Genomic DNA, 24,375 nt, shown 5'->3' with positions numbered 1-24,375 from the left:
CAAAATGCAGCCTCAGGACGGAGAGAAAAAAAAAGGCTCAAAATGCGAAAAAAACATCAAAATAAATAATAAAGCAAGACAGAGTTGTCTCAAAGTGGAATGATTGGTTTCATTCACAACCACACATATTAGTGCCACTTTACAGAGTTTATACCAAAGGGGATGATGGACGGAGCATTTCAGCAAATCAAACACTCACCCCCAGCCAACTGATCTCGGTTTAATCCATCACCATTCTTTAGCCCACTCCGCCACCCCAGTTCAGACATGTCCATATGCAAATCAGTCTGACCCTGTGCCTCATGGGAACAGTCCAGCCCGAACTACCAAGCCATGTCTTCCCTGGACCGGAAACAAGCATCCTGGGACCGGTTTCGGATTCATAATCCTCATCAGCCAGGCTATCTTGAATCCAGTGGCCAAGTGAGCAAGGGACTCACGTCTGAGCATACCCTGCCACACTTAGGGCGAACAAAGCGATATCAACGGGGATGATGGACGGAGCGTTTGAGCAAATCAAACACTCACCCCCAGTCAACTGAAACAGAGTTTGACAGTAAAGCGTTACTTTTGTTTTCTTGTCTTTCTTTGAACAACATTGTTTCCGGAGTGGGGAAGTGCACCATTCCTGAAGATACTGCAATACCTGATTGATAAGTTTTTTTTGTATTCATTATTTTGAAACAGGTTAGAACAGCCCATATGTATATTTATACATCTGCAGACATGGATGAGCTTTTTACATGGCTATGCAGTCATGGCATTTTTACTCATTAATCAACGTCACAACACTGCAAGCTCAGGATGCTGTATATTGCCATTCTGTCTGAATAATAAAAAACAAAGGGGCATATCATCAAGGTGGTGCTATAAAATTATCGCCGCTTTTGCGTCCGTTTTCGGGTGAAAAGCGTCGATAATTTTATTGCCTTATCAGCAAAGACACGCTATTGCGTGTTTTGCTGAATTAGCACCCGTCACATCAACGTCCAGCTTTGCATCTCTAATGAGATGCAAAGTGGGCGTTCCACCCCAAAATAACAGGAGAAATGTCGCTAACTGACATTTCTCCTATTATCTGACCTCACGCTAACCTGCAGAGCGATAAGGAAAGTAGCGCTAACCTCGGTTATCGCTACTTTCCTTACGCCTGCTTTTCAACTGACTTTGCCATGATATCCTATGGAAGGGGGATATCATGACTAAGTCTGCCCTGCCCTATCAGCAAGCTATCGCCAAACGTTGTGCGATAATCGCTGGATTTCCAGCGATAATCGCACATGTGGCAGCTTGCGCCTTGAATTTTATCGCTTTTGAGATAAGCGTTGCTGATAGCACGCTATCCCAGCGATAAAATTCAGCGTTAGCCGGCGATAATTATCCTCACTCTAAGCACGCTGAGTGATAATTATCGCCAGTCCTGGCTGATATGCCCCGAATGAAATAAGAATATAAAGGGAGGAGAAAGAAAAAGAATAAAAGGAAGGGGGGAGAAAGGGGTTAGAACAAAAAAAAATCATAACTAGAACTTACATGTACAGCCCTATTAAATAACAGGCTCACCTTGTATCATGATTAAACATATTTCGAATATTCAGTTCCTCAGCTAAATGTAGTATTGGCTTAATGACATATCATTAAGTTATTCCATTTGTTCATGGCCGCAAAGAATCGATATGTAGTATGGAGTGGCAGGGATTGCCAACAGCCTGGTGTGCTGTGTCTGCGCCCACTGCAATACCTGATTGATGTGTAGAGTGGAAAATGTTTAATGTGATCCCTATTACCTTTTTTCTTATTTTAGTTTATAAAATGTGTGCTGCAGCTTAGTGTTCAGGGATGTGGTCTTTTTAAACCCTACTACTTACGTTTTGTAAGGATATAAGCAATGGATATTGAAACAGGTCTCTTCCTGTCCTTCACTTTTCAGGCAGAAACAGTCATTGATTTCTGGATAATAAGTGTAAAAGCATTAAGGTTACCATGTTGTTCCTGCCTACATTTCACATGCTTTACATTCCCTGTGAGTGCTTGCTGCTTACAGGATCTTGTTACTTTATGTTTTTTTGCAGCCAGCATATTACTGTAGGCTCCCCTCCCTCATAACATATTTCCTATTCTCTGATTCTCCAGCGCCGTGAGGTCATACGAATGGCAATAGCGCTATGCAAATATCATCGCTCTATTGTATACAAAAAAACTAAAGTAAAAAACATTGCCATTTTAAATGCCAAGAGGTATAACTTTCACAAATGCAAGACTGATTGCATTGCAAATGCTTGTAAAAACTTGGTTTGTGATTTTTCTTGTGTTGTGTTTTCACTTTTTTACTGTTTGTGTGCTGCATACATACTTCACACATTTCTTCGAAGTTAAGCCTAATTGCTTTTTGTGCCAAGCTAACCAGAGTTAAGCACAGGTTCATTTAGTGACTTTTTGTGGTTCACCCTGCAAGGGATTGTGGTTGTTGCTAAATTCTTCTTGGGGCTTGATCACCTTCTTCTTCTGCATTTCTTTACTAAATCCTGTATTTATTGCATCTCATTTTTTCCTTTGCTTATTTTAGCAAACCCGACTCCTTGGAATGTACCAATATCTCACTCAAGATATGGGAATTGGCTTTGCCACTTACTTGACAAGTAAGCCTCAATAATTGTGTGTTGTACAAAATTAATCAGCAATTAGGTAGTCCTGCTGGAAAGCAATGAGTAACTTGCCACTTGCAATGAATGCTACATGTGCTTGAGAAATCTTACAGTTAATGTTATATGTTTACATATCAATGAGGTATTGTTTACAATGTTTAATGAAGAGGTTTCACATTCAGAAACATGCCATTCACTTCCTCACAAGCGACACCAAAGAAATGTATGCATACAATGCAATGTGTTTCCTGGGCCCCAGAACATTTATTAAATCTTGTACAAAATCACCTAATGAAGAATCCAGTACACAATACAAAATGAACACTCATCATGCACAGTTTTATCTAACATACCTCACACTTCTATCTCACCTTTATAAAATATTATGCAATCAAATATCCTAGAAACATCTAACAAACATTTTGCTCACCTCGAGCAAGTATCCCAAATATTTCAAACAGCAACCCCACATACCTCTATCAAACGTTCATATCAAGCATATCAGACACCTTCACAAACATGCACCCTATACATCTCAATCAAACCTCATATGTACCTCTATCAAAGATCTCACCTTTCTTTAGTCAACCCTTGCAGCCTGAGATGCTTTTTATCATTTGCGGTGCCGTGCAGCACGCGACAGCTCATTCGTGTCCGGCTGTATTCTGTATAATCATTGCTGGGGGATGTTTCAAAGCGCACAAGAATCAATCAAAATGGCAGACACGCCGTTGAAAAGAGGAGCATGTCCTCGTTTCAGTGATGGTTCTCAAGCTGGAGATCACCGCAGAACCCTGAGCAGGGATCCACCCACTTGACCACCAAGGCAGTGAAGGATGGGAGACGCATACCAGACCAGGGCAATTGCTTCTCTACCCATCAAGAGCCTCAAAGTTTTTTCTGTTTACCCCCAATCTGACCTCAGACAGGAGCAGAAAGACCACTGGACATAAACATTGTTTCTATTTTAAAAATTAGAAAGGAGTGAGGGTAGTCCATCCTGGTATAATGTCAACCCCCATCCCTAAAGGGCCAACAGACTTCTTCTCCTCCGGGTGGGTGAATTGTGGCTTTATCCTCAATTTGCCCTGCCTACACTAGAAACATAGAGGCATTTATTTAAAAAGAACCGGGTGACAGTGGGTCTGTCCATGCATTGGGCAACATTCTTCATCCTTAAAGTTTTTGTGCAATCCATCTTCTTCCAGTTCAAATAGTCTTTCTACCCCTTGGGCGTCTGAACCCTAAGACTGTAGTCATCCTGTTGAAAAGCTATTGGAAATTTGGATTCCATTCGGCATTGTTTTGACACATGGATTGGCAAAGAGGTTGTAAAACTCCCCATTCCATCACTCCCAGGTAGCAAGGACTGGCCTACATCAACCACAGACTCAACTTCCATCAACCCACAAGGCAACTGCACTCCTCCTTGCTAGCCCTTGCACACACACCCTGCATCCATCGCAGCCGCAGCAGGGGCCGTTTCTTCTCCTACATCGCCTCCAAGACCTAGCATGACCTGTCCCTTCCTCTCCTCCTCCACACTGCTCCCACCCAGGTGGACTACTAAAGAAAGTGTAGTAACCTGTATTGTATCTTTCTTGCTACTTTCTCCCTAGCTGCTCAGCCAGTGTGAATGTGATGCATGGAATGTTGGTGTGATGAACATATATGGAATGTTTGGGTGCCTGGATACTTGAGTGTGACATTTAGAGTTTGGGCTCAGAGGCAGGCAGACGGCTCCTGGAAGAGCTGCATCACATCAGCGCAATAACCTGTAACTACAACTTAATAAATCTTCTTGAAACTACATCCTGGCCACGGACTTCATTACTACAGAAAGCTCAAGAACTGACTGTTTTCCATAGATCCCCAAGTGCCCCGGTATCCCGGGGTTGACAGTGCCGCACTCAACAAATGCTGAATAATTGATTGATAGGCTATCTGGTGCTCTGGTATAGGACCTGATGTAAAAATATACTGATGACAAGCACCATTCTTCTTTTTACACCATTCCCCGGTGTCTAATGAACCTTCTGCCCCGCCCCCCCCCCTCTCCCCCCACCCCCCGGGGGCAAAAGCACAGGGGGGAACCTTCCAATCTTCCCCTAAGGGAGAATCAATATAGATTCCAGAGTACTGTCTGACCACACCCTCAGCTTGGCAAACTAATGAGCTTTAACAAACTTATATGGAAGATGGAAATTGGATGAGAGAGAAAGAAAAACTGGACACAGGAGGATTCAGAAGATGTCTTGAGTTGAATCCTTACACTAGAACCCTCAAGCTTCAAGTAGGGACTTTTCATCTGCATTGGTACAAACTAAGGGGTAAACAACTGAAAAGCAATGAAGTTACTGGATGAACCCCCTTTCAGATTACTAATCATCACCTGGAACTTTTGAGCATCAGAATGAAGGTGATATGATATTTGTCAGAAGCCTCAATCACTAAACTTGATTAGTTGTGTGAAAGATATGTGGGTGTTTATTTGCTGATTTTGTTAATCCTGATTCTTCAGCTAATCTGCTTGATTGTACAAGTGACTAAAAGAGAATACATTAAATATTGATCTTCATTCGCACGGGTTTTATGAAACTGAACCTTTTAAATGTATGTTTCACCTCCTCAAACTCTCTCTGGAAATAACTAAGGACCTGATTTAGAGTTTGGCGGATGAGATGCCTGGTCACAAACATGACGGATATCCTGTCCATCTCATTAAAATAGGGTATAATGAACTTGTAATATGACGGACAGCGGTCCTTAAAATAATTATAAAATATTTAATGAAATGCACAATACCAAACTTAATGGATGTGTAATACGCAAAAGATTATCGAAAATTTAAGAAAAAAGAAAGGTAACTGCACTTCAGTCAATGATTCCATAGTAATCATCAAAATCCTTTTCCAGATGTGGCCCAGATTGGATGAATTGCAGTCATCATTAAGGCAGAGAGTTCCTACACCAAACTGCATGAAACTGGGAATCCTGATGTGGGGACTGAAATTGCAACCAATTAAATAACTTCAAAGAACTAGAAGTTGTAGGTGAAACTTCACTTCACAAATCCAGTAAGAGGATCTTGTCATGCCACTGTACACATGTTTAACCTTAAAGTACATGTGGCAAAAGTCTCCATGTCTTTATGTCACACGACTTATGGTATCAGAAGACTCCTGCAAGATATCTCCACTGTTCACATGAGCAAACCGCAGTCAACCCAAGTTCAGCAGCTGCTTGCCCAGGTCTCTGCAACGCAGCACCAGAAAACCAGATATTGAATATTGTGATGGCTGAAAGTTAGAGCCATATTTATGATGAAAGTGATGCAGTGTTGCAAGTCACCTCGCGGCACAGTGCTGCGTGACAGAGAAGGGAAGGATTGGCTAGGCCTGGGAGTTCACAGAGTTCCGCTTCACTTTGCCACCCTACACGGAATTCCACAAGTGGTGGAGTGCTTTACGTCATGACAATCATGCTGATTTTCAGTGCCAGGGCAGGAAAATCTGAACTAATGGCACCCTTCACAGTGCAAGAGGGCGCTGCTTCTTTCTGCCACTCAAGTAGATGTTTTACTTGAGCGGCGGGTTCCTCAACGTGAACGAAAGGCTTCTCAACCCGAGTGGCAGCGACCATCCCTGACTGCCTGCATTGAGAAATGTTACCAGAAGGTGGTCTGGAGTAAGATTTTCCTCACTCGTGCTCAGCAACTTAAAGTTTTTCGGAACTCCATGCGCTACACAGAGTACGGAGTAGGAAAAACTCTGCAATCTCCGCGAGCGGAGCCAAATTTCACATCCAGGTGTAGATTCCCCAATGTTTAACACAATACGGTGCATTGCTGCTTTTTCCAGTGCTGGCACACAATGTGCTGCCTAGTGTCAATGCAAGCATTCTTGCACCATGGCGAAAAGTTGTCTGCATTGTAAGTAGAATTGTTTTTGTTCAGGAATGGACACATTCACATTCCTGCACAGAGACAACTCCTGAGGCATTCACTCTTTTTATGTATGCTGTAGAATGCAGCACACCTAAAAAAGGAAAAAACAAAGAGGTATAAAGATATTGCTCCTCATTGCACCTCCCTGGGAAGGAGTAGCATTTTCCATCAATCAATCAAGCAGAATTTACAGAGCGACGCTATTTATCCCTTGGGGTAGCCAGGAGCTGGGGTGTCACAAGACTCTAGTCGAAGAGCCAGGTCTTGAGTCCTATTCTGAAGTTTTGCAGCATGAATCTTTCTGGATTCACTATGCTGTGCATATTCCGCAATCTGGTGGTTGGGTCCGGAATCGTACTCTTTTTTTTTTTTTTCGTAGCCCAGGTGGGCGTCGACGTCCCACCATTTGGTGTACCTTCGGTGACGTCGGCATGCTTCCGGCGGAAGCTACCACCCTTGGGCGCCATCTTCAGATTCTTTTTTCCGCCGTTGGGTCTGGATCGTCGCGTGAAGCTCCAGAAGTTTTGGAGGAGAAAAGAAGGAAATACAGCAACTCTTCGACGGTAAAGACCTGAGAAGATCGGGAGAAGAGGACCATCAGAGAAGAGACGACGAAGAAAGGAAAGAACTTCGAGAGCTTCGACGTCCTTTGAGGAATGCGCACACAGGGGGCCCCCTGAGCGCAGGGATGTACAAGACACCCTTTAAGTTCTGCAAAAACTGCCACCACAAGTTCGCGCAGAAGGACCAGCACCCGGTCTGCAACCTCTGCCTGCCAATCAACCACGAGAGCAGAGACTGCAACGCCTGCTCCGTCTTCAAGCCGAAGACACTCCGAGTTCGAGAGAGACAGAGGACAGCTCACCACACGATGCAGGGCAAGGGCCAGGCCCCGACGCTTTACGAACTGGGCCTCTCCACCGACGACGAGGACAACATCGCCAAAGGTTCAGATGACTTCACGGTCGCAGAGACCGATAAGAAAACGCCTGACAAGGTAGGAGAGTCTACGACCCCGAAAACCCCCACAGGGTCTCGAAAGCCAGAGGCAGACTCTCGAAAGTCAGAGGCCAGAGCCTCGAAAGGAGCACCGGCGCCGAAAACTTCGACGACCGAAGCTGCATCCTCCGAAAAAGAGCCCAGCGGATCCTTCGAGAAGGACTCCCGGAGGTCGAAGACCAGCGAAAAGCATAGGTCATCCAAGCAAGCCCTCGAAAAAGGGTCTTCGACTTCAACCTCGACTTCGACTTCGAAGGAAAAGGAGCCGAAGAAAGTTTCGACGTCGACGCCGCCGCCGAAAAGAGCAGCCGAAACGCTAGACGACGAGCAGGCCGCAGAGATGCAGAGAAAGAAAAGAAGGCTCGAGGCCGAAATGGAGAATATCCTTCAGAGAAAGAAGGACTTCGACGAAAAAATTAAAAGTTACAGGATCCCCTCGAAGCCGGCACCGACCGTCGCTGAGGTACAGGAGCACGAGGAGTTCGACGTCAAAGAGACGCCGAAAACTCCGGACCCCTCGGAGCACGAAGAGGAAGAAGACCTCTACTACACAGAAGGGGATTACGGGGAGCAGCAGTCAAGCTATGGCTCTGGTTCCTCGACGGCCCAAGACCAGGAATGGCAGGACATCGAGGCCAAAAACCCGGAGGAGGCTGTGGAGACATACCCCTCGAGGCCTTTGCCACCGGACGACATTGGGGCATACAATGAGGTGGTCAGGAAGGCGGCAGCAGCCTATGGAGTTAAGCTGGAGGAGGAGAAGCTAAAAGCAGATTTCCTGCTGGAGACATTGCTCCCCACACAGACAAGAAGCCAGTTCTTGCCCATGCTAAAGAGTGTCACAGACCAGGGGAAGGAAGCCTTCAAGGAACCGGCTACATGCATATCAGTAACGCCGAGGACGGAGAAGAAATACAAATTCTCCTCCCAGGACCCAGCTTACATCAAGGGATCCGTCACAGCAGACTCAATAATCGCTGCAACGGCCAGAAAAAGGGCAAACGTCACAACTACATCTGGACCTCCACCTGACAAAGAAAGCAGGAGGATGGATCTAACTGGCAGGAAAATAGAGAGGAACGCCGCAACGCACTGGCGGATGGCGAACTCCAATGCCCTCCTGAACAGACATCAATACCAGCATTGGGATGAGATGGGCCAATTGCTCAAGCACCTCCCGGAACAATACCTTGAGAGGGCATCACACCTTGTGGAAGAGGAGAAAAGCATCGCTAACTCGTGCCTCAAGACAGCCTTGGATGGGGCAGAAACAGCCAGCAGACTGATGGCTATAGGCATCACAGAGAGAAGGCAAGCCTGGCTCAGGATCTCAGGCTTCAAGGCTGAGGTTCAGAACAACATCCTGAGCACACCCTTCAACGGTGAAACACTGTTCGGAGCCCCAGTTGATGAGAAGCTCGCCCAACTGAAGAAGAACAATGAGAGGGCAAGGTCCATGGGGGCCCTGCAATTCAGGGGGATGAGAAGGGGCACTCCTACACGGAGGCCTAACGGCAGGGGTGGAAGCCAGCAAGGGCAATCACACCAGGCATTCCACCAGGGACAACAGAGTGACAACCAAAGTCACCAGGGCCAGCAGAGGCAAAACTGGAACTACCAGGGCAGGGGCCAGTCCTTTCGATCAAGAGGAAATGGACGGGGCCAGAGAAGGAGAGGCGGTGAACAACCCCCCTCTAAGTGACTTCACATGGAAAAAGGTGCTCTCCCACTCGAACCCTCCGGGGGAGGAGCACGGGAAAACAAACAGGAGAGGGCTACACGGACAAGACACAAAGGAACATGTGACGCCAGTAGGAGGAGGATTGAGATTTTTTCTCCAGGAGTGGAGAAAAATAACAACAGACAAGTGGATACTCAACATTATGCAGTTCGGATACTGCATAGAGTTGGAAAAGAGACCACCAAACAGAAAGCCAAAGAAAAGAGAGCACTCTGGAAGAGAGCTGCGATTACTCCAAGAGGAAGCTCAAGAACTCCTCCTCAAAGCGGCCATCGAACGGGTTCCATTCAAAGAACGGAACAGGGGAGTGTACTCAAACTACTTCCTGGTGCCAAAAGTGGACGAAAGTCTAAGACCCATCCTGGACCTTCGGTTCCTAAACAAATACGTAAAGACTCAAAAATTCAAGATGACGTCCCTACAAGAGGTCATCCCGCAGATAAAGGCCGGGGACTTCTTGTCCACCATAGACCTCAAAGATGCGTACCTGCACATCCCCATGAACAGGCAGCACAAGCACATGCTAAGATTCACAGTGAACAAGGATCACTACCAATTCACGACCCTGGCGTTCGGCCTAAAGTCCGCACCAAGGGTGTTCACCAAATGCCTCGCGGCAGTGGCCGCACATCTAAGAAGAATGGGGATACACGTGTACCCCTACCTCGACGACTGGCTCGTAAAGGCAAGCTCTTACAGGACATGCAAGGATCATGCAGAGCAGGTCACAAGAACGCTAGCAAGCCTGGGATTCTCCATACACTGGGGAAAATGCTCAATGGAACCAGAGCAAGTGAAAATCTTCCTAGGAGCTCAAATCGACACCGTCCAATGCAGGGTGTTACCCAGCGAGAAGAGAACACTCAGCCTACTGAGGGAGAAACGTCACTACCAGAAGGGGCGAGCTCTGACAGTGAGGACAGTGAGCAAGATCTTGGGGATGATGGCGTCATGCATACACCTGGTCCCCAATGTACGCCTACAGATGAGACCACTCCAAGAGTGCTGCAACAGCAATGGTCACAAGCTACAGGAAGTTGGGAGGATCTAGTGGTTGTAACGCACACGGTGCAGGAAGAGATAAGGTGGTGGACCAAGGAGAGAATAACAGTAGGGAAACCTCTAACACCACCGGACCCAACAGTGACCATCACCACAGACGCATCCCAGAAGGGGTGGGGCGCACACATGAACAGGCTCAGAGTGAGGGGTCTGTGGAGCCCTACAGATAGTCAGACACATCAATTACCTGGAGCTGAAAACAGTGTTGCTAGCCCTCAAGGCCTTTCAGAAACACCTGTACAGCCAGAAGGTGCTGATACAAACAGACAACACCACAACAATATTTCACATAAACAAACAGGGGGTAACTCAATCATTCCCTCTGTCAAGCCTCGCACAGGAAATCTGGAGATGGGCAATACCACTCAAAATAGACCTGCTAGCCATACACCTGCCAGGGAAGGACAATGTAGAAGCGGATTGGCTCAACAGGCAGACTTCAGCGTCCCACGAGTGGGAACTCAATATTCAGGAAACAGAGAGACTATTCAGGAGATGGGGCACACCAACAATAGTCCTGTTTGCAACACGCCGGATTTGCAAAATGCCAATACTTTGCATCCAGGCAACCAGAGGCACTATCACAGGGGAATGCCCTATGGATAAGCTGGTCAAAAACATTTGCCTACGCTTTTCCCCCAATACCACTGATCCCCAGGGTTCTCAACAAATGCATGACGAGCAACATGACGCTCATCCTGGTGGTACCACAATGGGCCAGGCAGACCTGGTACTCTCAGATAATGGAGATGGCGCAGGGCCCCCCCCACAAGTTCTCAAAAAGAAGAGACCTACTCTCCATGGAAAACGGAGAAGTTCTACACCTAGAGCCGGAGAGCCTCAACCTCTCAGCCTGGCTCCTGAGGACTTAGAGTTCGCACATCTAAAACTACCAGAGAGCACCCTGTGGGTGCTGCGTGAGGCAAGAAGGCCCAGAAAACGCAAATGCTATGGGGAAAAATGGAAAAGATTCACTCAATGGTGTTGCAAGAAAAAACTCCAGATAACTGACCAGGGAATCTACGGTGCTAAGGTACCTCACGCACCTAATTAAAGCTAAGCTAAGCTCATCCTTGCTGAGGGTGCACCTGGCAGCGATTGTGGCATACACAAGAGGAGAAACAGGGAGAAGCTTCTTTACATCCCAAGTGGTTAAAAGATTCCTGGAAGGGGCAAAAAGAATAGCGCCACCAAAGAGAATGCCGCCACCGGCCTGGAACCTAAATGTGGTACTAACGGAGCTCATGAAAGCACCTTTCGAACCCATCCACAAAGCATCACTGCAAATGCTAACAATGAAAACGGCCTTTCTAGTAGCAATCACCTCGCTACGGAGGGTGAGCGAACTGCAGGCACTCACACTGCAGGAAAACTACATCCAGATACACAGTGACAGGGTCGTGATGAGAACAGACCCACACTTCATGCCAAAGGTGGTGTTGAGGTTCCACATGAACCAGAGTATTCAGATCCCTAGCTTCTTCCAAAACCCCACTACAAGCGCTGAGAGGTCGCTCCACACTCTAGACGCAAGAAGGGCTGTGATGCACTACATTGAAAGGACGAAGGGACACAGGAAAACAAAGCAGTTCTTCGTATCCTTCGCAAACAGTTACATGGGCAAACCAGTGACTAAAAACACCATAGCCCGATGGATCGCACAGACAATACAATTCTGCCACAAACAAGCGGGCCAGGAGCTAACAGGAGGGGCGCAGGCCCACTCCACCAGGAAGAAAGGAGCAACAATTGCCTTTCTGGCCAACACACCAATTCAGGACATATGCCTGGCGGCAACATGGGCTTCAGTGCACACGTTCACTAAGCACTATTGCGTGGATGTACAAATGAACAAAGAAGCACAAGTAGGACAAAAGGTGCTTCAACATATATTCAACAACCAACGCTCATCTTCCACCCAGCCGCCACAAAAGTAACGAAAACCGCTACAAAATCTATGCACAGCATCGTGAATCCAGAAAGATTCACGCTGCAAAAGGAATAGTTTCTTACCTGTCGGTGTAGTTTTGCAGCTTGAAGATCTTTCTGGATTCACTAGCGAACCCACCCGCCTCCGCCAGAAAGATGAGGCTAGAGAAGAAGGTGGAAACACATAGAAAAGAAAGCAAGTTCAAGCTTACAAGATACGTGAAAAGAATTACGTTGAAAAAAGGATTAACAAACATAGCCATGGATTCACTACAAACACAGAAAAGAAAAAAAAAAGAGACAGAAAAAAGAATCCGAAGATGGCGCCCAAGGGTGGTAGCTTCCGCCGGAAGCATGCCGACGTCACCGAAGGTACACCAAATGGTGGGACGTCGACGCCCACCTGGGCTACGAAAAAAAAAAGAGAAAAAAGACTCTGATTCCGGACCCAACCACCAGATTGCGGAATATGCACAGCATAGTGAATCCAGAAAGATCTTCAAGCTGCAAAACTACACCGACAGGTAAGAAACTATTTGTTCCTGAGTGGGGTGATGCACGCAGGTTGAGAGGGGGGTCGTTCCAGGATTTAACGGCAAGGTAGGTGAAGGAATTACCTCCACTGTGGCTTTGGCAAAGGCAGGAAACAAGCAATCTCAGCTCTACCAGTAATGGTAAATCTTGGAATGCATCGAAATGCATGAGTGTTGCATGGGAACATCCAAGCACCACCTATGGAATAACTCCCGTGGCAGCGTAACGCAGCACAGTGATTTAAGCTGTGCTGTGCTATTCTGGATTTATCAAGCCAATCACAGCCATGCGAGGGGGGCCATGTGTGGCTTGATAAATCACATCTTAGGGGTTACAATGCTTTTGCACCACAATGCATGATGCAAATGTGACAGGATCCCTTGATAAAAATGGCCCAAAGTGACATGGGGTTGATAGATTACCTGGTCTACACCTCAATTCTACAACTGGCAAGCTTTGCACCCCTGGCTGCTTCTCACCATTTTCCCTGGTGGAGTGTTTTGGAAGGATTTCTAACCCCACCACAATTAGCCCACTAAGGAGGGCTGAAAGGCCAGCAGGCTACCAGAGACAACAGTGAGAAAAGGAAGAAAGTGGGGTCCTGGACTATAATAGCATCAGAAAAACACCTTTTCCATGCTCAATCAGGGCAACATTTTGCCAGGGGTCTTACGACCCAGCTCCCGATTGAACCAAGGTGGAGTAAACCCGACACATCATAGGAACTGACATACACTATAACCACGTGAAGACCTCCTTGACACCACGTGGATTTCACATGGTTCAAAATGTAATGGGTTCTTTTTGCGAGCAATAGGTCCGCCCACAAGTTGGGTGCTGTTTTTTTACTGGGAGTAGTGCTGGAACACTGGGAGGTACTACATTAGTTTTTTTATAGTACATTCTGTAACTTACCCTCACAGAAATGTGAGGCAAAACTGTAATTTTCATCAAAGTAAGTTTAATGTGTGCAAGACATTCTGGACAAACACCCCCGTGCCTAGAAGAGGGGTGTTATTTTCATCAGGAGAAATATGGGAACGCAGGGTGGTAGAATTTTTTTACATTTCCAGAGATTAAAATCTTTAAATTTCAATAATGTGAGGAGATTTCAAATGTATCTAAAGTTTGATGTTTCCTGGCATTCTAGGTGAGAAAACATAATGGTATCTACCAAAAACACACAACTTTGGTTTTCTCTGATAATTTTCAGAAATGTTTGGGAATTGTAGGTTTCCCTGGTGTCGGTCAACCTTGGACACAAAAACTGCAACTCACCACATTGCCAGAAAGAAGAAAAATACCAAGTAGGTGAATTTTTGTGGAACCCGACAGATTCTGCAACTTTCCTTCCCAGAAACATGAAGCAAATATGTAATTTATACAGTTTGATATCTGCAGGGAATTCTTGGTTAGAAAAAGTGTCCGGCTCCATATAAGCCATACCTTGGGTTTCCCCAAATGTCAAGAGTTCATAAATGTCTGGGATTGGTAGGCTTCCTTGCGTACCGTCTAGCCCTGAAGAGAAATACTGCAGATGACCACATCTTCAGAAATATTAGAATTCCAAGGAACATGTTGGGGTCTCCATGTTACATTAGGGTCCCTTCTTGTGATTGGTGACAGGACAAACAATTGGGGTTCCATTTTAATAAGGAGCAGGGTGGGAACACATAATAGTAGTATCTCTGTTATTTTCTGTGCGCACCTGGATATTTTTGCCCACCCCCAGAACTTTGCATTGTGTTGCTGAACCCATTTTTGTTGCCTTTAGAAATCTGTGCATTTTACCTCTGCTGACCAATGCTAGCTGAAGTGCTTGCGTTCTCTTAGTTAAAAAAAGGTAAAAGTGCCCTACACCTAATTGTCACATTTAATGTGCTTGTAAGTCTCTAGCAAATGGTACTGCATGTACCGGGGCCTGTATATGAAATGCTTCTGGCGGGCCTGTACCACGTATTGTGCCACCCACTAAAGTAGCCTTTTAAAACATATTTCAGACATGCTACTGCAGCGTGCAGTGCAGTTTTAAACTTCCATTTCAACCTTGCAAAATAAACCTGTAGGTAGGCCTCAACCTTATTTTGTAATACTTATAAGCCACCCCTTTGGTAGGCCCTAAAGTCTCTTAAGGCTGGGTGCATTGAATTGAAAATGTAGGACATGTGTACAAAGGCGTTCCATGCCCTGGCAGTAAAATGTTGTATTTCACTGTTGTATGGCCTATCTCTCCCATTAATTAACACTGGGTTACCCTATTACAGTTAATAAGCGCTAAATTAGGACTGGGAGCCAATAGAGATATAGATTTTACACTTAAATAATTGTAATTTAAAATCCTCTGTAATGGTAAAGTTGGAATATAAGTCAAAATTCTGAAATTGCCATTTTTAAAAAGGTTGCATTTTATTTTCCCAACCTTTCATGCCTTCTGCCAGTGTCCTGGGCCACATAACTGTAATTGTTCTGCTGATAAGGTTTGTGTATTCCTTCCAGACAGTGACACAAAGGGAGCTTAGGTGTGAACAGGATGGATCATCCTGGAGATTCACTGGGGAGGAGCTGTACCCCACCTTATAATTTAAAGGGTTTGCCTCCGAACACACAAAGCAATCTGACATGAGGCCTGCCCTGTCCTTTATCACCCCAGACAGTTTGGAGCCTTGACAGAGAAAGAGAAAAAACATTCCATACAGAATATGAGAGAAGGACAGGGAGTCCCCCACAAAAAGGCTGGCACCAAGTATAAATATTGGACCCCAGAGGCACTTTACAGAAAACTCCTAAGGACTGTCCCACTGCAGACGACGGGCTTGCTGTCTGAAAAGGATGCTTGGACCTGCTTACCTTCATCCCAGGCTAATCCTGAGTGACTCCAAGGGGCAGTTGGCTCTTGTGTGAGCTACAAGGATACAACAACTTCAGAGGCCTCCTTGCAACAGTCTGCTGACCTTCTGTGACTGGATCTGCCCAGACCTGCAACTGAACCTGCCTGAGCCCTGATGGCTACTGCTGGAGTGTGTCCCTGACTCACAAGAGATGCATTCTGGACCCTTGGCTGGCATAAGAGTGTACTTCTCTGCAAGAGAAGGTGACATTTCTGAAGTTTGGGCTCTATGCGACTGTGAACGGGCCCGTTTGCACCAAGACTCTGCTGCCTGCAACAACAGCAAACACGAAGCTCCGTGAGAGAAAACCTTTGTGCTACAGTGACTGCTAACAAGGACCAGTCTCACAAAAACTATAATTTGTACTACAGCATCCACAACTCACGATGACAACCAACATGACGCTACAGCTAACCAGCCATGACACCCACCTGCCTTTTTGCAGTACAGCAACAACTGCCAAAAACGCTCAGCCTGCTCTCCATGCCTCAACAGTAGCCAACCTCGACACTCTTCCTTCTCCTTGTAGCCACCTAGACCGTAAACTCAGACTCACCTGGTTCCTGTAACTGACTCCATTGCCATTGGTCTGACTTTCCTCCGGTCTAGCAAAACCAAATGACCGTGAGTGGTGCTTTGTGCTTGAAATTTAATATCTCCAGTTTTACTGATTGGATACTTGTCATTCTATTATTGGTTTGTTTACTAAAATGTATTCTATGTTTATAAATTGATTTGGGATTTTTCTTTCGCTTTATTACTGTTTGTGTGCTGCATACATACTTTACACAGTGCCTGGCTGATTTGTGCCACGCTACCAGACAGTTAAGAACAGTTTAATTTAGGGACTGTTATAGCTCTTGGCCGACCCAGTCCACTTGTTGCTTTTTTGGCAAATCCCGCCCTCTGCCTTGGTGGTGCCTGCCCGATTTAGAGGTTGACAGGTTCTGGGAGAGAAGACCACCACCGTCCCGCCACCTGTGCCAAGACTCCTGCTCCTGCATTGACATCAGCAGAGCAAGAAGCAGCTGTCGGAGGGAGTCCCTCCAAGACTCCCGACATCCAGATTACAATGTGCTTTTCTGACTATGCAGTTGTGGAGGGTTCTCCGCCAAGCTCGAGTCAGGGGAATCGAAGAAAAAGAGGTGAAAACTCACCTTTTTTGGGGGTCCCACTTCTGATTCTGTCTTGAACGCCGTTGTCCAGATCCTTCCACTGATGATGCTCCCTGGCCACGACGCTCAGCAACCTCGCTGCTGATGCTCCCTGGCCACGACGCTCAGCAACCTCGCTGCTGATGCTCCCTGGCCACGACGCTCAGCAACCTCGCTGCTGATGCTCCCTGGCCACAACGCTCAGCAACCTCGCTGCTGATGCTCCCTGGCCACGACGCTCAGCAACCTCAGTGCTGATGCTCCCTGGCACGACGCTCAGCAACCTCGCTGCTGATGCTCCCTGGCCATGACGCTCAGCAACCTCGCTGCTGATGCTCCCTGGCCACGACGCTCAGCAACCTCAGTGCTGATGCTCCCTGGCACGACGCTCAGCAACCTCGCTGCTGATGCTCCCTGGCCATGACGCTCAGCAACCTCGGTGCTGATGCTCCCTGGCCGCGACGCTCAGCAACCTTTCTGCTGATGCTCCCTGGCCACGACGCTCAGCAACCTCGCTGCTGATGCTCCCTGGCCACGACGCTCAGCAACCTCGCTGCTGATGCTCCCTGGCCACGACGCTCAGCAGCCTCGTTGTCTCCAGAATTGAAGGTAGGCTTCTGTGTCACCTTTCGTATGGATAGTATTGTAACATTTACTTTTGCCTCATGTTATTTTATATACATCAAAATGGAAAATAAATTTTGCCTGCATATACATTACGACACAAACACAGCTTATATATGTGTTTTACCATAATTGTAAGTAGTACTTACCTGTCTATAAACCAGCAGGACCTCACTCTGTCAGGACTCCACTGCAAGGACACTGCCAGCACATCTGCAACATCTAAATCGGCTCGGCAGGAACCCGCCAGCCTGATGGTGGCGGAGTACCGTCAACCAGCAGAGAAGATGTCAGGGGTGGTGGGAATCTGCCTATAACTGCAACACCTAAATATGTTGGGCTGACAACTGTCAGCTCTATGGAGTACTTGGGGCCACCACTGCGGCAGGACAGCGGCAATCCCACCAAGATAATAATCATTCCCTGGTGGCTTTTGTGGTTTGCCCTGACAAAGATTGGGGTTGTTGTCTGAATGGGGATTCCACTCCCTTCAACCGATACCCAATTTCTTACAAATCTTTCTATTTAAAGTCAATTCACTTTGGTCTCCAAATGTACATCAGTGTGGTACAAAGAACACATTTTGCAAACCCTTCGAGTTTTAGAAATTATCACTACTTCTAAACTCTGAGTCTTGGTTACAACTAAAATGTATAAATGGTGTTCATACTCCTCTTCGTTCATTAGATATCACCTTATAAATGAATGCTCGGTCTTTGCACAATAAAGAATTATCAGCTGCAGCTTTCTTGTTGTCTCGTGGCATCTCTTGTTTTTTGTCTTCCAGCAAGGGCCCTGGTTCACAAAGGTAAAGTTAGACTTTTGTCCTAAGTTTAGACCAAAAGTCTAACCTTAATACTTTTCCGTACTCACAAAGGTAGGTTACGAGTAGTATCTTTACGAGTGCAGAGTTTCCACACTCAGGACACCTTTGGGAATTAAGCCCAAGGGCTATATATCCCTGTGACCCTGCAGAATCTGAAACTTTCCCCACAGAAGTGTGAGTAAAGTGTGTGCTCCTAGCCAAAGTTTAAGGTTTGCAAGCGCTTCTGAGTTAGAAGTCCTATTTGAGAGCCATGTGAGGGCACGGCTCCCGGAGTCCCCTGGGTGTCTAGTTATGAAAATGACTGGGTTTAGTTAGAATCCATGGGTGGCATGGTTTACAATCGGGGGCACCGACGGGCAGAGCGGGGCCTCATACTCCCGAGCGGTCGCCGGGTGAGGTGAGGTCTTCACCCACACAAAGCTGGGAAGAAGACATGCTTCTCTCCCTCCAGTGGGCATTCAACTGTGAAAGTTCCTGGTAGATATGTAACTTTTTTAGTACATTTGTGATTTATTATTTTTTCTCACTTAACACATCACTTATAGTTGCAGTAGTTATTTTATACTCATGGTCCTGAAGAGAGCTGGGGCAATGCCCCTTAGGCTGAAACATGTCGACCGTCCTGCAAAGCGCCAAAGGGTAGTCTTACTACCTGGCGTGATTTTAACCTTTGACACATGGACCTCTGTTCGAACGTCTCCCAGAGCCTGTGTAGTCAATTTGATTCATCACTGTTACCTGAGCACTGCGTTTCATTAGCACTATTTCATCATGGACACCATGGCTAGTTTACTGACATCCATTTCCACATTGGCACTATATGGTCGAATGTGATTTGGAAAGATCAGTAATATCCCACATGACGCAAACCCCACCATATGAGTGGTCTGATGGGACTTTTTCTAGCCTTTGTTTTCAATGGTATGCGTCCACACATGCATCCAACTGGTTCACTTTCGCTAGTATAGCTACATACCATCTCTAGACCTGGTCTGCTCTTTTGTGTGTTTTGTGGCAGAGTTAAGGGCCTTCATAATGCAACCATTCACTATGGCAAGTAGGAGGAATATTAGATTTACTCATAACCTGACAGTCCACATGTCAAAACCATGGCCCAAAAGAATCCTCATTTCCTCTGCACCCAGGTGGGCAGAAAGGCTTTTGGGATTTATAGGGCTGGAGGATAGGCCTAACAGCAGGGTTGTCCACCCACACATCATTTTTTTTGTACAATAAAATATGTCCCTGATGTCTAGTGTACTTTCAGCCCCCCCGGCCAATCAGTGCTTTTTGAGCCAGTGATTGCCAGTAGGGGACAACAGCACTTATTTTTAGGACCGGCACAATTTTTTTCTGCTTCAGACATTTATTGAGAGGGAAAACACTCAGACAGAAAAGAAGAAGGAAGAGACAGAGGAAAAACCACCACAAGAAATACAGCAGGAACCTGCAAGAGGCAGCTGAAGGTGTGGGGAGTGTATATTAGTGGATTAAAGAGGCCTGAGCTGGATTTAGGACTATGTAGCAGTGGTATTCCACGGGCTCACATTTAATTGCACCAGTCACATGTTTCAGAGCAAAGGTATGGGCACCGGCACTCTTTTGTTTACAAATTCAGTACAGGGGCATGTTCAATTGGAATGGCGTATATGTAATATACTTTTAGAATGCCCACTTGTCATATCTCATGAACACATCCTATCTTCAGGGAAAGATTGATTTGTACACCACCAGTAGGCCACTCTGATCCATACACTATTTCACCTACTAGTTCTTGGTCTACTGAGCACAACCTATTACAATTGTAGGAGATAGTCTACTCAAAATTCACAGAGGTCTTCAAAAACCTATAGCCTCCCAAGATGGAGAGAACTCTATAATTGTACTCACTCCTTCCTGTTGGCACTGGTGCACTTATTGATGCACCCACTCACTCACTCACTCACCCACTCACTCACTCACTCACTCACTCTTTCACTCACTCACTCACTCACTTAACCTCGCACATACTCCACACTCTTTTAGATATCCTGGATAGCCTCTCACTGTGTGGATGCTCACTTGAGTTGGGATATGTACTTTGGCGTCACCTGTCACTTCCATCATTGTTTCTTTGACGGTCGGATTGTCAATCCAGAAGAACATCCATTTATGAGAAAGCACCCTAACTTTGTTTCAACATTGAAAATGGTATTGTATTGCTTAATAAACACATGTATATTGTTCTTGCCTTTCAGTAACTTTAAACAAAGCATCCCCAGAGCTATCTCCCTACAGACCTCTGAGGCACCTGATCTCATTTCCTGTTTTGGTCTCCACTGTGGTAAATTTCCTAGCCAGCCTGATCATCCTGACTTGTGCCTTTCTTCTGGTCCAGCAGCAGCCTTGGTACAGCAACACTCATTTCTTCAGGTACAGAAGTTAAGATCTTTGTAAACAATTGATGACTTACTATATAGATGTAAATCTGCTTATGGTTGCCCTGCATCACCTCATTCACACTCTTATTTGATGTGTGTGCCCCTCCTTGTTCTCATTCTTCACCTCATTCACCACTCTGTGTTGTGTGCCGACGCCTCCTGGTTGGTATATACCACCACATTCTAACTAATCCTCAGTGTTTACTAACTCACACTGCTTTATGTCCACCCACCTCAAAGTGGGTCACCATCACCTCATTTTGCACTCACTTTGGTCCATATGGCATCTTCTGCACAACCTAATTCTAACACACCCTCACTCTCCATAGTTCACTGGGTATCAGCGCCATCGCTCATAAACCCAGTCTCGCTCTCTTCATTGTACTTGCAACTCTTAACAGCCCTCAGTCCCATACCTACACACTGCCCAATGTGCATAACCCAGCATCACTTATTTTCTACCTGTTGGTCTGCAGACGCCTCCCCTTTACATCCCAAAGGACCACCTGTCAGCTCTCTTCCACGTTCATTCACCTCTTTACTACATTACCACTATCCGCATCATAGTCACTTCCTTCACACTGATACCTAGTTTCCATTCCTGCATCATACAGGTTAGCACTCATCTCAGCTTTTCTATACATCAGTGATGAATGCATTTGTGCACGCACGCACCCACCAGCAACAACATCCCAGACCCCCCACAAAAGGAACTCCACACAAGGTTATATCAAAAATAGCCTTTGTATTATACCAAACACATTAGATAATAAACACACAATTTACACTGTGCCAATGGTACAGGCGGAATTTACAGGGGATTATGTACATAAGACAGGGTCACATGGACCACTGTCAGGAATAAGCACGTGGAAGAACTAGCACTTAGAACATAGAACAATTGTAGCACAAAACAGCAAATGTACCACACAACCAGTAACCACTGGTAAAAGGTAAGTACCTCCTACGCAATCCTAACCACCTTAGGCATATATCACGCAGGGAACCATGAACTCACTAGTATAACCCATACTAGATAAAGCAACCTCCTAAGCATAAACATATGTCTAGAGGTATCAGAACACAGGGTGCGCAAAACATACTACACACAGTACATTTCCTAACAGCCAAAAAGCAATAGCACATGACCATAGCAGCACATAAATCACAGCATGGTCCAGGTTTGCACCACTGCGCCAAAACCAAAACGTAGCAGCTGCCCACTACTTGATGGGCAACTGAGGGCAATAGCAAGGGGCCTAAACGCTGCTGCTGGCACTAAGTGCTGCGCAGCTGGGGAAGGCCAAAGTAGGGGCGAAGGAGTGCAACTCACTCCTGAGTCCAGGGACCTGTCCCTAGGAAGAAAATACCTAAACGGTGCAGCTGCCCACTACTTGCTGGGCAGCTGGGAAGCAAACTGCGACATGGGCCCTCACTGGCCCGCTAGCATAAGTTGCGCCAACGTTGGAGTCATGCGGGGCTCTGAAAATACATATGGCGCAAAGCGTGGGAGCCATCTGGCTCTGGAAATGGCAGGTGTCCCCCATTAGAACTGGAGGAGACAGGACAAAATCGGCCCTGGCACAATGGTGCCCTTGGGGCCCTGCTGGGGCTCTCTAACGCAATTACTGCCCCCTTCGGTGGAGCCTCCTGGGCTCTGAACAAATGCTGCCCCACTGGGGGGAGCGGCCTGCTGCTAACCGGGCCGCTATACCCTCTGGAATGCCCCCAAAATAACGTTGGTGGAGCCTCGTGGGCTCTAAACAAATGGGGGAGGGGGCGGGGTAGCCACCTTGGCTCCTTAAACAAATATGCCCCCGGTCGTTGGGCTCTGACTTATCGAGGAAATGCTGAGCAACGTGGGAGCGGCCCACTGCCATCCAAGGCCGCTCTACCACAACAACTGTCCCCGACTTTGGAGCGACCCCCTAGCAGGCGGGGGCTGCTCTAGAGAGGATGCTGCCCTGCCCAGCCCTCACTTACCAGGCTCCGGTGCATGGGGACTTCTTGCTGCAGCCGGGCTGCCCGCGGGACTCCCTCTTCCCTACGGGAGTCCCGCAGGCCACATTCCTGGGTCGCGGCATGCTCCGGCCGCCTCCTCTTCAACCGGGGCCCCTCCTGGGGCCCGGGGCTTCCACACTCGACGGGCGGGGCTCTCTCTTGCCGCCCGGTCTCGCGGTGACGGTGGGCAGCATCTCCGGTCTCCCTCTCCTCACGGGAGACCGGAAAAACGGCCTAAGGCTTCCCCCCGGCAGGGGTAAGCGTAAGTGACGTGCATGGGCCCGCCCTGGATCAGGCACGGCCGCCTGACTTCCGGGTCGGGCCGGTACTCAGCCAAACAAAGTCTTCGAGCGCGGCTCAGGCCGCGGCGGTGAAACGCGGGGTGGGCACCCGCTTGGATTTAAGTTCCACCGGCAAAGTCGCGGGGTAGGCACCCGCCTGTAACAATAACATGCGGGAATAATGCACGATAGGCTCCTGCCTTTAGGACATCAAGATAAGCGGGGTGGGCACCCGCGCTGGGTGAATTCGGGGGAATCCCTACACCGGGGATTCCCTCAGGGCTAAGGGCAGCTCAGCGCCGCCAGGCTCCATTTTAAAAATAAGGTACAGCGCTTCCAGGCTGCCAGAGGTGCTGGAAAGAAAGGTGAAGACAAAAAAGGGTTTCCAGCAACAAAGTCCAGCAGGCATCCAGGGGCTGGGCAGGACCCAGGGAGGCAAGACTTCCCCTGGGCCCCAGCAGCAGCACGCCCATGGTAGATTCTAGTCAGGAAAACAAGAACATTTAACATGAGGTCACAGCCTCTTTTTAAACACTAAATCACTTTGTCTGTGTCTGCAGGGTGGGGGGAAAACCAGACGCAGCTGGTTTTGGAGCACTCTGTTGTGCTCAGCCCCTCTCACCATTCACTGGCCAGGCTAGGGTCATGAGTCGCACCACAGGGGTCGGAGCCAGCATTGTGTGGGGAAAGCCCAGCCCTATTCAGGTCCCAGGTGGACCCCTCCCTGCCATCAACATGCAGATCTCCCGATTCACCACCGGGGCAGACCCATCCTGACTCCTGGAGCCAGGCACACCAGCCAGCTCCAGCCAATCACAAGCCAGACAGTCATTTCAAATTTATTACACAGACATGCCAACTTCTAGAAGAGGCACTTCCATACCAGACACATTAACGCCACACACATCATCGCGCAGCATTTAATCACACGAGTCCGCACATACAGAACTCGACCCTGCACTCCCCACACATCAGGAACTAACATGGACACATACATTCCCCATGCATTCCTATGGGAGGGCAGGCCAATCTCACCACACGCACTCAGGGAGCGCACGCACTTTACACTGTGCCACAGTGCTAAAGTGTGCAAAGACCAGAAATCACTATACTTATTTTAGAGTTCAATGCAAAAAGTTCAGGGGTGAACCTGCCAGAAGGGCCAAGTCCAACACGGCTTCCTAGCTTGGGAGACATCATCCCTTTCGTTGAGCCACCAACTGCACACATAAATGCTTTTCAGACTCTCTGAAGTTGCCCTATTGAAGCTGCAGAGAGACCTGCATATGTCCGGCCTAGAGTTATTTATGGCACGAGCCACCAGG

General features: G+C 47.3%; 1 protein-coding gene across 3 annotated transcripts in view; it reads left to right on the top strand.

Annotated features, from left to right (window-relative positions):
- The window catches only part of LOC144791804 (putative cation-transporting ATPase 13A4), a 362,855-nt gene that overhangs the window by 273,550 nt on the left and 64,930 nt on the right, over nt 1–24,375 (top strand). For all 3 annotated transcript variants that reach the window (XM_078666578.1, XM_078666579.1, XM_078666580.1), the window contains exons 26-27: nt 2,567–2,639; nt 20,586–20,760. In XM_078666578.1, coding sequence (XP_078522704.1) covers nt 2,567–2,639; nt 20,586–20,760 — 248 coding nt within the window. The remainder of the gene's footprint in view (nt 1–2,566; nt 2,640–20,585; nt 20,761–24,375) is intronic.

This window comes from Lissotriton helveticus, chromosome 11 (assembly GCF_964261635.1).
Source record: "Lissotriton helveticus chromosome 11, aLisHel1.1, whole genome shotgun sequence".
In the NCBI taxonomy this organism is placed as follows: domain Eukaryota; kingdom Metazoa; phylum Chordata; class Amphibia; order Caudata; family Salamandridae; genus Lissotriton; species Lissotriton helveticus.
This window is presented reverse-complemented; position numbering and strand designations above follow the sequence as displayed.